This window comes from Bombina bombina, chromosome 9 (genome assembly GCF_027579735.1).
Source record: "Bombina bombina isolate aBomBom1 chromosome 9, aBomBom1.pri, whole genome shotgun sequence".
Classification (NCBI taxonomy): Eukaryota; Metazoa; Chordata; class Amphibia; order Anura; family Bombinatoridae; genus Bombina; species Bombina bombina.
The window spans coordinates 104,083,623-104,097,401 of record NC_069507.1 but is presented as its reverse complement, the minus strand read 5'-3'; the positions used below and the strand labels follow the sequence as shown (position 1 = coordinate 104,097,401).

Sequence of the window (13,779 nt, the reverse complement as noted above, 5' to 3'; positions counted from 1 at the left end):
TGCTGATATTTTTTTCTTTTTCTTGGAGAAAAGACAAAATCCTAGGAATCCTAACTTTACTCCATGAGTAACCCTTGGATTCACACCAATAAAGATATTTACTCCATATCTTATGATAGATCTTACTAGTGACAGGCTTTCTAGCCTGTATCAAAGTATTGATAACTGAATCAGAGAATCCTCGCTTCGATAAAATCAAGCGTTCAATCTCCATGCAGTCAGTTGCAGAGAAATTAGATTTGGATGTTGGAAAGGACCTTGAATGAGAAGGTCCTGTCTCAACGGAAGTTTCCACGGTGGCAGAGAGGACATGTCCACTAGATCCGCATACCAAGTCCTGCGTGGCCACGCAGGCGCTATCAGGATCACTGAAGCTCTCTCCTGTTTGATTCAAGCAATCACGCGTGGGAGGAGAGGAAACGGCGGAAACACATAAGCTAGGCTGAACAACCAAGGTACTGCCAAAGCATCTATCAGTTCAGCCTGAGGATCCCTTGACCGGGATCCGTATCTTGGAAGCTTGGCATTCTGACAAGATGCCATAAAATCCAATTCCGGTCTGCCCCATCTGAGAATCAATGAGGCAAATACCTCCGGGTGAAGTTCCCACTCCCCCGGATGAAAAGTCTGTCGACTTAGAAAATCTGCTTCCCAGTTCTCTACCCCTGGGATGTAGATCGCTGACAGATGACAAGAGTGGGCCTCTGCCCAACTGATTATCTTGGATACTTCTATCATCGCTAAGGAACTCCTTGTTCCCCCTGATGATTGACATATGCCACAGTCGTTATGTTGTCCAACTGGAATCTGACCGAAGCCAACTGAGGCCATGCCTGAAGCGCATTTAATATAGCTCTCAGTTCCAGAATATTGATTGGAAGTAGAGACTCCACCTGAGTCCAAACACCCTGAGCCTTCAGGGAGTTCCAAACTGCACCCCAGCCCAGAAGGCTGGCATCTGTTGTCACTATCACCCACGAGGGTCTGCGGAAAAAAGTCCCCTGGGACAGATGATCTGGCGACAACCACCAAAGAAGAGAGTTTCTGGTCTCTTGATCCAGAATTATCTTTGGAGATAAATCCCCATAATCCCTCCACTGACCGAGCATGCACAGTTGCAGTGGTCTGAGATGAAAGTGAGCAAACGGAACAATGTCCATTGCCGCTACCATTAATCCGATTACCTCCATACACTGAGCCACTGATGGCCGAGGAATGGACAGAAGTGCTCGGCAAGCATTCAAAATCTTTGATTTTCTGACCTCCTTCAGAAATACTTTCATGGCTACCAAGTCTATCAGAGTTCCCAAGAAAGGAACCCTTGTCTGTGGAACAAGTGAACTCTTCTCTATGTTCACCTTCCAGCCGTACGTTCTCAGAAAAGACAACACTGTGTCCGTGTGAGATTTTGTCAGATGATATGTTGACGCCTGAATCAGAATATCATCCAGATAAGGCGCCACCCCTATCCCTTGCAGTCTGAGAACCGCCAAAAGAGACCCTAGAACCTTTGTGAAGATTCTGGGTGCTGTGGCCAACTCGAAAGGAAGAGCCACAAACTGATAATGTTTGACCAAGAAGGCAAACCTTAGAAACCGATGATGATCTTTGTGGATTGGAATATGAAGGTAAGCATCCTTCAAATCCATGGTAGTCATATATTGACCCTCCTGGATCATTGGCAAAATCGTTCGAATTGTCTCCATCTTGAATGATGGAACTCTTAGAAATTTGTTTAGACACTTGAGGACCAAAATGGGTCTTAACGTTCCCTCTTTTTTGGGGACCACAAATAGGTTTGAGTAAAACCCCTGTCCCTGTTCCAATTTTGGAACAGGACAGATTACTCCCATAGTAAAAAGGTCTTTTACACAGCGTAAGAACGCCTCTCTCTTTATCTGGTTTGCAGATAATTTTGAAAGATGAAATCTCCCTCTTGGGAGAAAATCCTTGAATTTCAATTGATATCCGTGGGTCACTATTTCTAGTGCCCAGGAATCCTTAACATCTCTTGCCCAAGCCTGAGCAAAGAAAAAGTCTGCCCCCTACTAGATCTGGTCCCGGATCGGGGGCCACCCCTTCATGCTGCTTTGTGGAAGAAGAAGAAGCGGGGAGTCCTCCTTTAAAGTTTCGAAAGAAACGAAAATGATTCTGTTTACCCCTCATTTTAAACCAACCTATCCCGAGGTAGGGCATGGCCCTTACCTCCTGTAATATCAGAAATGATCTCCATCAATTCTGGCCCAAAAAGGGTCTTACCTTTAAAGGGAATAGCTAAAAGCTTATGTTTTGATGACACATCAGCAGACCAAGATTTGAGCCACATTTTTTTGCCGCTAATTTAGCAATTTGAAAAGCGGCATCAGTAATAAAAGAAATAGCTAGCTTAAGAGCCTTAATTCTATCTAGAATGTCATCTAATTGAGTATCAACCTTAAGAGACTCTTTTAGAGCCTCAAACCAAAAAGCTGCTGCAGTAGTTACTGGAACAATGCAAGCCGTAGGTTGTAAAAGAAATCCCTGATTAACAAATAATTTCTTTAGTAGACCCTCTAATTTCTTATCCATAGGATCCTTGAAAGCACAACTATCCTCAATGGGTATAGTAGTACGCTTAGCTAGGGAAGATATAGCTTCCTCTACCTTAGGGACCGTTTGCCATGAGTCCCTAATGGTATCTGATATAGGAAACATTTTCTTAAAATTAGGAGAGGGAGAAAACGGTAAACCTGGTCTATCCCATTCCTTACTAATAATTTCCGAAATTCTCTTAGGAACCGGAAAAACATCAGTGTAAGTAGGAACTTCCAAATATTTATCCATCTTACACAATTTCTCTGGAGGAATCACAATAATCCAGAGTCGCTAAAACCTCCCTAAGCAACAGGCGGAGGTGTTCAAGCTTAAGTTTAAATGGCACAGCATCCGAATCTGTCTGAGGTAAAACATTCCCTGAATCAGAAATTTCACCCTCAGACAGTAATTCCCTGATCCGCAACTCAGAGCTAATAAAGCATCAGAGGATTCAGTATTTACATTAATACTTGACCTACTGCGTTTACCCTGCAACACTGGTAATTTAGACAATACCTCTGTAAGGGTAGTTGACATAACTGCAGCCATCTCCTGCAGAGTAAAGGAATTAGACGCACTAGAAGTACTAGGCGTTGCTTGTGTGGGCATAAAAGATTGTGACCCTTGGGGAGAATTGGATGGCATATCCTGATTCTCTTCAGACTGAGAATCATCCCTAGGCACACTTACTTTATTTAAAATATGCTTTTTACATTGTAAAGCCCTTTCAGTACAAAAGTTACACAATGTTTAGAGGGGGTTGCACAATAGCTTCTAAACACATAGAACAATGAGAAACCTCAATGTCAGACATGTTGAACAGACTAGTAATACCACAAAAGCCGTTTAAACACTTATTTATAGCATAAAATAAACATCAGAAAAAACTTGTACTGTGCCTTTAGGAAAAGAAAAAATGAAAAAAAATTCCAAAATGCACAAAAAACGTTAAATTAATCCCAAATTTAACTTAATATCGTTGGTTAATCAAAAAATGACTGCACCCAGAAGCAAGGGCAGAAATAAGGCTTTAGAAGTACTTATATCAACATGTAGTCAAAAGATAGATAAAAATACCCTTTGCACCTTGCCACAGCTCTGCTGTGGCACCTACCTGCCCCCAGGGTACTTTGAATCAAGTTTCCAACCCTTCAGACCAGCTACATAGTCCAGGAGCCACCGAGTTACTGTTTGCTGCTGCTAAGCCTGAAGAAATTGCGCCAAAATAGGCTCCGCCCCTTAAGGTCAAAAGTCAGAGTAGGCCCAAACAACACCGCATGGAAATGCAGTTTTGCACTAAAGTAAAAATACACACACAATATAACCAATAAGTTTTAAGTGCCAAAAATAAAAAACATAAAACATCGTTTTTTATATTGTCTCCCATGTCACATAATGCCCAAATATCAACTAATGATAAATATAAAATAGGGGCTCCAGTAACACCCCTCTTATTAAAATAGGTTTTACTGCTTACCCCATTCCCATACAGGGAAATAATGCCAGGCAGTTCTGATACACCAAGTCTCCTCAGAAAAAAAGGCTGCACATACCTTAATGCTGCTTGTAGCATGAAACCGGTCTCCACACTGAAGATGTCTCATGGTTACCTTCAGAAGTCTTGTGGGAACCAGCGTGGATCTTAGTTACAAATGCTAAGATCATCAAACCTCAGGGCAGAAATCTTCTTCCATATCCCCCTGAGGAAAATAGTATGCACCGGTACCATTTAAAATAAAAAACTTCTTGATTGAAGAAACTAAAACTAACACCTCACTTTACCATGTCTTCCTAGTATAACACAGGCAAAGAGAATGACTGAGGGTGGAGGGGAATGGGAGGGGCTATATATATATATATATATACAGCTCTGCTGTGGTGCTCTTTGCCACTTCCTGTTAGCAGGAGGTTAATATCCCACAAGTAAGGATGAAATCCATGGACTCGTCATATCTTTGTAAAAGAAATATAGATAATATTATAACAATATAAGAGCAACCACACAAAAAGACAATATTTGTATCAAAATGGAAACACAGTACTAAAAAAAATGTGCTTTAAAGGATCATGAAACACATTTTTTTCTTTCATGATGATTCAGATAGAGGATGCAATTTTACACAACTTTGTAATTTATCTCTACCCCATAACTTGTTTGATTAGTCTGTTGTATGTGTATTTTTCCATGAAACAATACCCTCATGTACCCAGAACTATGGAATTGTTTGGCAATTTATAAAATAATAATAATAATACTGCAAATGCAGAAGCAGACAATAAAATTAATATAATTATAGAATGGAGTAAATTTGTCCTTGGGTAACACCATTATGTCAAGACTTCTTCATATTTTGATACCCCTGTAGTAAATCAAACATTCAGTCATTTATCTGAGCCACATCTTATTTTTTTCTGAATTATTGGTATGTTGGAGAACTCTTTTGAACATTTTAGACTGAAAGCAAACAAAGGGATTTGTTCCAGAAATAATCCAGCACATTTTAATATATTTTGTTACTTTGAATCTTTTTTGCATAGCCTCCTTTTTCTTACCTTCTTTGGTCTGCACATTTTAATATTCTTTCAAGATTGCCATTTAAGGTTGCCAAGTGTCCAGCGTTATTAAAATAACAGTCCAGTAAAATATTTATAAGAACTGGACAACTGATTTATGAATAATCTGAAGCATGATGTGGGTATATGATTAACAGAGACATTACTTCCATGGGTCTGATCTGACTTGTTAATATTCTTACTGCCTCATAAGTATCATATAAATATGTCACAACCCATGCTTATATTGGCATTTGTAACTGATAGGGGGCTGCATAAATGGGGTCTGTTCTGAGCTCCAATGAGGGCAAGTAATAGTCATTAACTGTGTGGGATAGGGTCTGATCTGACGACTGAGATGGGCATATATCAAATAGGAGGCCATTTTTTTTCCTTTTTACTCACTGGTCCATCTAGGACCTTAGGTGGTGAGTCTGGTGCCACTTTGTGGTTCTGTGGGAAATATTGTACTTATTTGAAATTGGGATCTTCACAATAAAAAGATCCAACTGAAGTCTCCTTAGAGATCTATAAAGTACAGTTCCCTTTCATGGTTTTGTCACACTGTGTGCCTAATTTTTAGTATCCTGTTACAACCACATGCACTAGACACAAAAACATGTCCACACCTAGCAACGGTCACTAAATAACTCACTGATTTCCAGCTGTCTCTGGATTCGCCCTTTGCTTCTTTCTCTGAAATCCACCTGGGCCTCATTGTACTTTGTCATCACATCCACAAACTTCCGGGACAGAACAGAATGCTAGGGGGAAAACAGCAACATTTATCTACTTTTACAAAGAGTATTATATTTAAAGGGTCAGTCAAGTCAAAATGTAACTTTCATGATTCAGATAGGGCATGCAATTTTGAACAACTTTCCAATTTACTTTTTTGTTAAAATATGCTTTGTTTTCTTGGTATTCTTTGCTGAAAGCTAAACCTAGGTAGGCTTATATGCTAATTTCTAAGCCCTTGAAGGGCTCTTACCTCCGTGCATTTTAAAGTTTTTCATAGCTATGCACTGCTAGTTCATGTGTGTCAAATAGGTAACATTGTGCTTACTCCCGTTGAGTTATTTATTGAGTCAGCACTGATTGGCTAAAATGCATGTCTGTCAAAAGAACTGAGATAAGGAAGCAGTCTGCAGAGGTTTAGATAGAAGTTAATCACATAGGTAAAAAGTATATTAATATAACAGTGTTGGTTATGCAAAACTGGGGAATGGGTAATAAAGGGACTATCTATCTTTTTAAACCATTACAAATTTAGTGTAGACTGTCCCTTTAACTTTAAGACAGTAGGGTTGCCAGGTGTTCAGCATTTAGCAGACTGTCCAGTAAAATCTTCACAAAAATACTGGACACTTAAATGTGCAGTTTTTTAAAGCCCCTGAGTGTGGCAATCAAGGGATAAAATGATTGTTCAGTTGTGAAAAAATATGCATGATCGGATCAAGAGTGGGGGATAAGGTAGAGCTTTTGGAGTGTCATTTTTGTGGAGGACAGCTGTCAACGCTATAAGACAGGTATAAAAATGAAAGCACTGGATAACAGAACAATTCATCATTACACACTGTGAACAAGATTATAAGTCGCACAGCAAATCAGTTGCGAAAACACCATGCACGATATGGCTTTTTCACATTTGGGGTTGCGCAGCTATTACAAGTTGCAAAAAACTTATTTTGCGCACGTTAAGACGCATAATGCAAACCACAAAATCGTGTTCACATATCCCCCATAGGAGTCAATGGAGAAGATAAATAGAGAAGAAGAAAAAAAAAGACACAAAAACCCTAATATGTTAAGCAAAACCCATGACGTATTCTCCTTAAAAAGTGTACACGAAAATGTTTTCGCAACAGAATATGTTTCTATTTATTTATAAATAAATATTTCTCTATATATTTGATGATATATCTATTTATTGCGAGATATGTATATGAACATATACTGTATATATGTATATGTCTAAATATCTTGAGATCTATATGCGAATATTGCGTTGATAATACATCTGAAATATTGTTTAATGTGCGTAAGATTGTAATGTGAAATATTTTCATTATCTCCATAGTTAAAGGGACAGTAAAGGTTCAGAGTAATGTTATATAATTCTGCACACAGTGCAGAATTATATAACATTATTTAAGCGGTAACTTCAAATACTTTTAAATTTTTTTAAGTTACCGCTTAAATAATGTTATATAATTCTGCACTGTGTGCAAAATTATATAACATTATTCTGAACCTTTACTGTCCCTTTAAACATATGTCTATACATGGAAATCCATGTTTCTCTATGTATGTGTAGGTATGTCGATCCCTGCGTTGGCTTTTTTATTCTAACACCCGAGATCTTGTATCTTTGAGCCCTTATAACTTTTGTGTGCAATATTTTTTTTAAATAATTTTTATTAGACAGTGTTAATATAAGTGTAACTGCACTGTGTAATGTATTTTTGAAGTGTTTCATGAAACTTTCATATTGCAAAAAACTTAACTACAGCTCTTCGAGTTCGGAAAGGATTGTTGCAGAAAAAAATGTGAATGCGCGCGCACTCAATTGCAATTTTTTTTTAAGACTTGTAAAACCTGCGCAATGGAAATTGATTGCGAAAACACCACAACGCGCACAGAAAAGTCTTAACGCGCTACTTGTAATCTTGCCCTGTGACAGGAGAGACCTGCTGCATCTTTTACAGAAACACTAAGGTTTGCTCATTCTCTTATATAAATATTTCCTTCTCTATTTGGGATGAGCCAGACTGCTATACCGCAGGAGAGGTTCCCTCTGTGTAGTGAGCTAACAAAGACAGCACTAAGACTGAATACCATCCCATAAAGTAAGCTATACGCTTTGTTCATTCTCAGCTAAGCGTTGCTCACATCCTCCTACAACATTAACCCTTCTTTACAGATCACTGCACATTAAAGTCATCCTGATAATACGCATAAACACTATTGTAAATTCAACTCCTCCTTTGTCAAACAGATGAGGGCAATGGGAAATTATAATTTTATTAGTTATCTCTTCTACACACAATCCCCCCCGGGAGTATAATTTCTTCTGCTGGCTATTTTTACATAGCTTGTCAATAGCCTGGACGTAGGTCCAGAAACTTTCAGTATAGGTGAAGATACCACAACTAAAATCAGCTATTTCAAATGCCGAAATAAAAGTAAACTAGATACTTGTTAACAATTTAATACACTCCAGCAGGTAAAATAGATAATTGGGAACAAATTAAAAGGGAAGAACATTTTTGGGTAAACTGTCCCTTTAACTCCTGCATCACCATGTTGGCTCACCTGCGATTTTCTTATTCTCAAGTCTGCAGATGATTGTGACTCTTCCTGTTCTATAGTGTGTTCCATTCCTAAAAGAGAACACGAGACAGATATAGTTTCAGTATAATTTTGTGACATAGCAGGAAACAATATAGAATGACATTGATACACTACAGAGACAATAACTGTGTACACATAACAGTAAATACACCCAAACAATGCTGACCTTGTGTTGCTTACATAGCAAGGCAAATTCTTTGACACCCAAAAACTTTGTCAAGATTCAGAAAGAGCACACATTTTAAACAACTTTCCAATTTACTTCTATTATCTAATTTGCTTTGTTCTCTTGGTATCTTTTGTTCAAAAGAATACCCAGGTAGGTGCTGGGGCTGCAATGCACTACTGGGAGCTAGCTGCTGATTGATGGCTTATACCCTTTGTCATTGGTTCACTCAGTTTAGTGCAATGCTGCTCCTTGCATGTTGGATTTAATGTCCCTTTAAAGCAAAATAAAAAATAATAAATTGATAATTATATTTACTTAAAGTGAAGGTAAACTTTGATGAATGAAAGCCCGTTTTTTTTTTTTAAAATACTATTAAAAACAGGGGCACTTTCATTCATCAAAGTTTACAAAGCAGCCATTTTGATTAAAAACTTTTTTTTTTTTCCCCAGCCAGAGCAGCTTCCCCCACCCAGAGATCCTCTCTTCACACGTCATCAATAACTTATCCAGCTTCCTCCAATCATGGCATGGCCTCAGGTAATGACTATCCTGGGGGGAAAGCGGTGATTGGAGGAAGCTGGATTAGTCATTGATGACGTGTGAAGAGAGGATCTCCGGGTGGGGGAAGCTGCTCTGGCTGTGTAAAGAAGAGAGGTAAGTTTTTAATCAAAATGGCTGCCTTCTAAACTTTGATGAGTGAAAGTGCCCCTGTTTTTAAAAAAACGGGCTTCCATTTATCAAAGTTTGCCTTCACTTTAAAAATGGATTGGAAAGGTGTCTCTTTTGGTGTAATGATTAAGTGCTATGAAAGGTCATTTAAAAAAGGGCAAATTTATTCCTAGCATTTAAGAACCCCAGTTTGTTGGTCAATTTTGTACTTAGACCCTTTAAACTACAACTAATCAAATGCCATATATTTAATCTTTGCCATTAAAAAAGTATGTGTGTACCTTTCTGTTTTTAATCCATTTGTTAAATGGTTAAATTAGTGCATATAGTAATAATTATATTTCAATGTTATGCCGGCACACTTAGATTAACTTTTTTTTTTTTTTTTAATGACAATTCTAGAGAACATCCAATCAGCGTATGTGTCATTTGACCATCTTGAAGTCCAGCCCCTTTAAAGCCCTTAGAAAGCCTATGTAGAGAGTGGGTGGGACTACTTAATACATCACAGCACAGGTAAAAGAGGAAATGAAGGGGGAGTAGAAACAGACAATACTAATTAGGATTATAAATCTTTAATTATATATATATATATATATATATATATATATATATATATATATATATATATATATATATATATATATATATATATATATATATATAATCTCCCCCAGCGTTTGGATATATTTAAAGGGATATAAAAATACGAAAAGAAAATTCTCTAATATGTTAGAGCATTTTATTATTGCACTATGGCTTGGATCTAACTGTGTGTATAAACTCTGCAAAGTGATTAAACACATAGTTAAAGTCAGGTCCAGAGCAGCCATATTTGGAGATTGCTGAAAATATTGGTTGAGCCAATGACAAGAGACAAAGGTTTGTATTCACCAGTCACTAGCTAGCTCCTATTAGTGTGCAGAATATATACATATTCTTTTCCAACAAAGGTTACCAAGAGAACAAATGTACATCTAACAATAGAAGTGAATTTAAAAATGTCTGAAAATATATATTCTATCTGAATTATGCAAGTTTTCTATTTTTATCCCATTAAATCAAGTGATGGTGATACTTTACAATTTCCCCTTTTGTTATACACAGTGACACAGTCTGTAAAAAAGAGCTTTTCACATTGGTATACACAATGCAACAGAAAAACTCATGGCCCAGGACTGTATGAGCTCAGATATATTGTGATCCTTCACATTTGACAACACCATTTTTTAATCATCATTTTTCTTTTTATTAAAACAATCATAAATACCTTATTAACATCAGAATGTTTTTTCATGATTACAATTAAGTTACGGCTAGATAACGAGTTTTGTGCTACACCGGGTGCGTAAATAAGGCAATAAAATGAGCGGTACCGCACTTTACATAGTGCTGCCATTACGAGTTACTGAAAACCCTCCTTGTGCTGTGCATCATGGTGCGTTAAGCTCCATACCGCAAAAAACCAAGGGCTGAGTTTACGTGCTCATGCACACTTTCCCCCATAGACATTAATGGGGAGAGAGTGTTAGAAAAAAACCTAACACCTGCGATTGCGGAATGGCAAATCGCCGTAACGCTACCCCATTGATGTCTATGGAGAAAAGAAAATTACATTTAAACCTAACACCTTAACATAAACCCCTAGTCTAAACACCCCTAATCCGCCGCCCCCGGACATCGCCATCACTAAAGTGATTAACCCCTAAACCGCCGGCCCCCCACTTCGCAACTGTTATAATAAAACTATTAACCCCTAAACCACCGCCCCAGACATCGCCAACACCTAAATAAAGTTATTAACCCCTAATCCGCCGCCCCCGGACATCGCCATCACTAAAGTGATTAACCCCTAAACCGCCGGCCCCCCACTTCGCAACTGTTATAATAAAACTATTAACCCCTAAACCACCGCCCCAGACATCGCCAACACCTAAATAAAGTTATTAACCCCTAATCTGCCGCTCCCCAACATCGCAGACACTAAATAAACCTATTAACCCCTAAACCGCCAGCCCCCCACATCGTAACAAACTAAACCTAGTAATCCCTAAACCGCCGCACCCCCACATCACAAAACACTAAAATATACTATAAACCCCTAAACCTACTACCCCCTAACTTTAAATTAAGTCACAATATAACTATCTTTAAATAAATAAAAACTTACCTGTGAAATAAAAAACTTAACATTAAACTAAAAATTAACCTAGCATTACTATTCAAATTAAAAAAAAAATTACCAATTAAAAAACTTAAAATACAAATTTAAATAAACCTAATACTACGGAAAAAAAAATATATAACATTACAAAAAATAAATTACACCTAATCTAATAGCCCTATAAAAATAAAAATCCCCCCCCAAAATAACCCCCCCAACCTAACAAACTACCAATAGCCCTTAAAAGGGCCTTTTGTAGGGCATTGCCCTAAGTTAAAGGGACACTAAACCCCAATTTTTTCTTTCGTGATTCAGACAGAACATGCAATTTTAAGCATCTTTCTAATTTACTCCTATTATAAAATTTTCTTCATTCTCTTGGTATCTTTATTTGAAATGCAAGAAAGTAAGTTTAGATGCCCATTTTTGGTGAATAACCTGGGTTATTCTTGCGGATTGGTGGATTAATTCATCCACCAATAAAAAAGTGCTGTCCATAGGTCTGAACCAAAAAAGAAGCTTAGATGCCTTCTTTTTCAAATAAAGATAGTAAGTGAACAAAGAAAAATTGATAATAGGAATAAATTAGAAAGTTGCTTAAAATTGCCTGCTCTATCTGAATCACGAAAGAATTTTTTTGGGTTCAGTGTCTCTTTAAGCAGCTATTTTACACTCAAATATTACAAAGTCCCCCCCCCCTAAAAGTAAAAAACCCAACCCCCCAAAATAAAAAACCTAAATCTAAAAAATCCTAAAATACCCATTGCCCCTAAAGGGGCATTTGTATGGGCATTGCCCTTGTAAGGGCATTCAGCCCTTTTACTGCCCTTAAAAGGGCATTCAGCTTTTTTGTACTGCCCAAAGCCCTAATCTAAAAAAAATAAAAATAAATAAGAAATGACACAAAAACCTAACACAAACCCCAGAATATCTACCCACGGTTCCTGAAGTCTGGTCATCCATCCTCATCCAGGCAGTGAGAAGTCTTCATCCAGGTGGTGACATCTTTCTCCATCCCAGGACCATCTTCTATCTTCATCCCGGTGTTGCTGAGCTGTGGAGGTGCTGAGCTGTGGTGATTTCAACAGCCAATAGGATTTCTGAAGCTCTTATCCTATTGGCTGATTTGAAAATGCCAGTCAATAGGAATGCAAGGTACCCCATTTTTAAACGGGTACCTTGCATTCAAGCTTCAGCGTACAGCGGTGACCGTATAAAGAGGATCCTCCACACTAGATGTCCGTGCCGCCGGCAGCAATGCTCCGCGCCTCCACAGCTCCGTGACATCGGGATGAAGATAGAAGCTGGTCCCGTGATGGAGGAAGGTGTCGCCGCCTGGATGAGGGTAGATATTCTGGGGTTTGTGTTAGGTTTTTCTTTCATTTTTTGGGGTGTTTTTTTTTTTTTAGATTAGGGCTTTGGGCAGTGTAAAAAAGCTGAATGCCCTTTAAGGGCAGTAAAAGAGCTGAATGCCCTTTTAAGGGCTATGCCCATATAAATGCCACTTTAGGGGCAATGGCCGTATTTTAGGATTTTTTTAGACAAAGGTTTTTTATTTTGGGGGTTGGTTATGTGGGTTGTTTTTACTTTTAGGGGGGACTTTGTAATATTTGAATGTAAAAGAGCTCTTTAGTTTAGGGCAATGCCCTACAAAAGGCCTTTTAAGGGCTATTGGTAGTTTATTGTTAGGTTAGGCGGATGTTTTTATTTTGGGGGGCTTTTTTATTTTTATAGGGATATTAGACTAGGAGTAATTGTTGTTATTTTTGATAATTTCGTTATTTTTCGTATTTTTTATTTTTTTGTAGTCTTAGGTTTATTTAAATTTGTAATTTAGGTTATTTTAATTGGTAGTTTTTTTTATTTCACAGGTAAGTTTTTTTTTTTATTTAAAGATAGTTATAGTTTAACTTTTAATTTAAAGTTAGGGGTGTTAGGTTTAGGGGTTAATAGTTTTATTTAGTGTTTTGCGATGTGGGGGTTAATATGTTTAGTTTATTAGTTACGATGTGGGGACTGGAGGTTTAGGGGTTAATAGGTTTGGTTTATTAGTTACAATGTGGGGGGCTGGCGGTTTAGGGGTTAATAGGTTTATATAGTGTTGGTGATGTGGGGGCCAGCAGTTTAAGGGTTAATAGGTTTATATAGTGTTGGCGATGGGGGAGGTTTAGGGGTTAATAGGTTTATTTTAGTCTCGGTGATGTGGGCGGGCGGCGGATTAGGGGTTAATAAGTTTCATATAGTATTTGCGATGTGGGAGGGTGGCAGTTTAGGGGTTAATAGGTGGGTGTTAGTG

At 37.9% G+C, this 13,779-nt stretch overlaps 1 protein-coding gene across 2 annotated transcripts in view; it reads right to left on the bottom strand.

The window, feature by feature from the left end:
• STX3 (syntaxin 3) overlaps nucleotides 1–13,779 on the bottom strand; it is a 113,011-nt gene that overhangs the window by 28,936 nt on the left and 70,296 nt on the right. For both annotated transcript variants that reach the window (XM_053692290.1, XM_053692289.1), the window contains exons 5-6: nucleotides 8,443–8,510; nucleotides 5,783–5,891 (exon numbers count right to left, since the gene is read on the bottom strand). In XM_053692290.1, coding sequence (XP_053548265.1) covers nucleotides 5,783–5,891; nucleotides 8,443–8,510 — 177 coding nt within the window. The remainder of the gene's footprint in view (nucleotides 1–5,782; nucleotides 5,892–8,442; nucleotides 8,511–13,779) is intronic.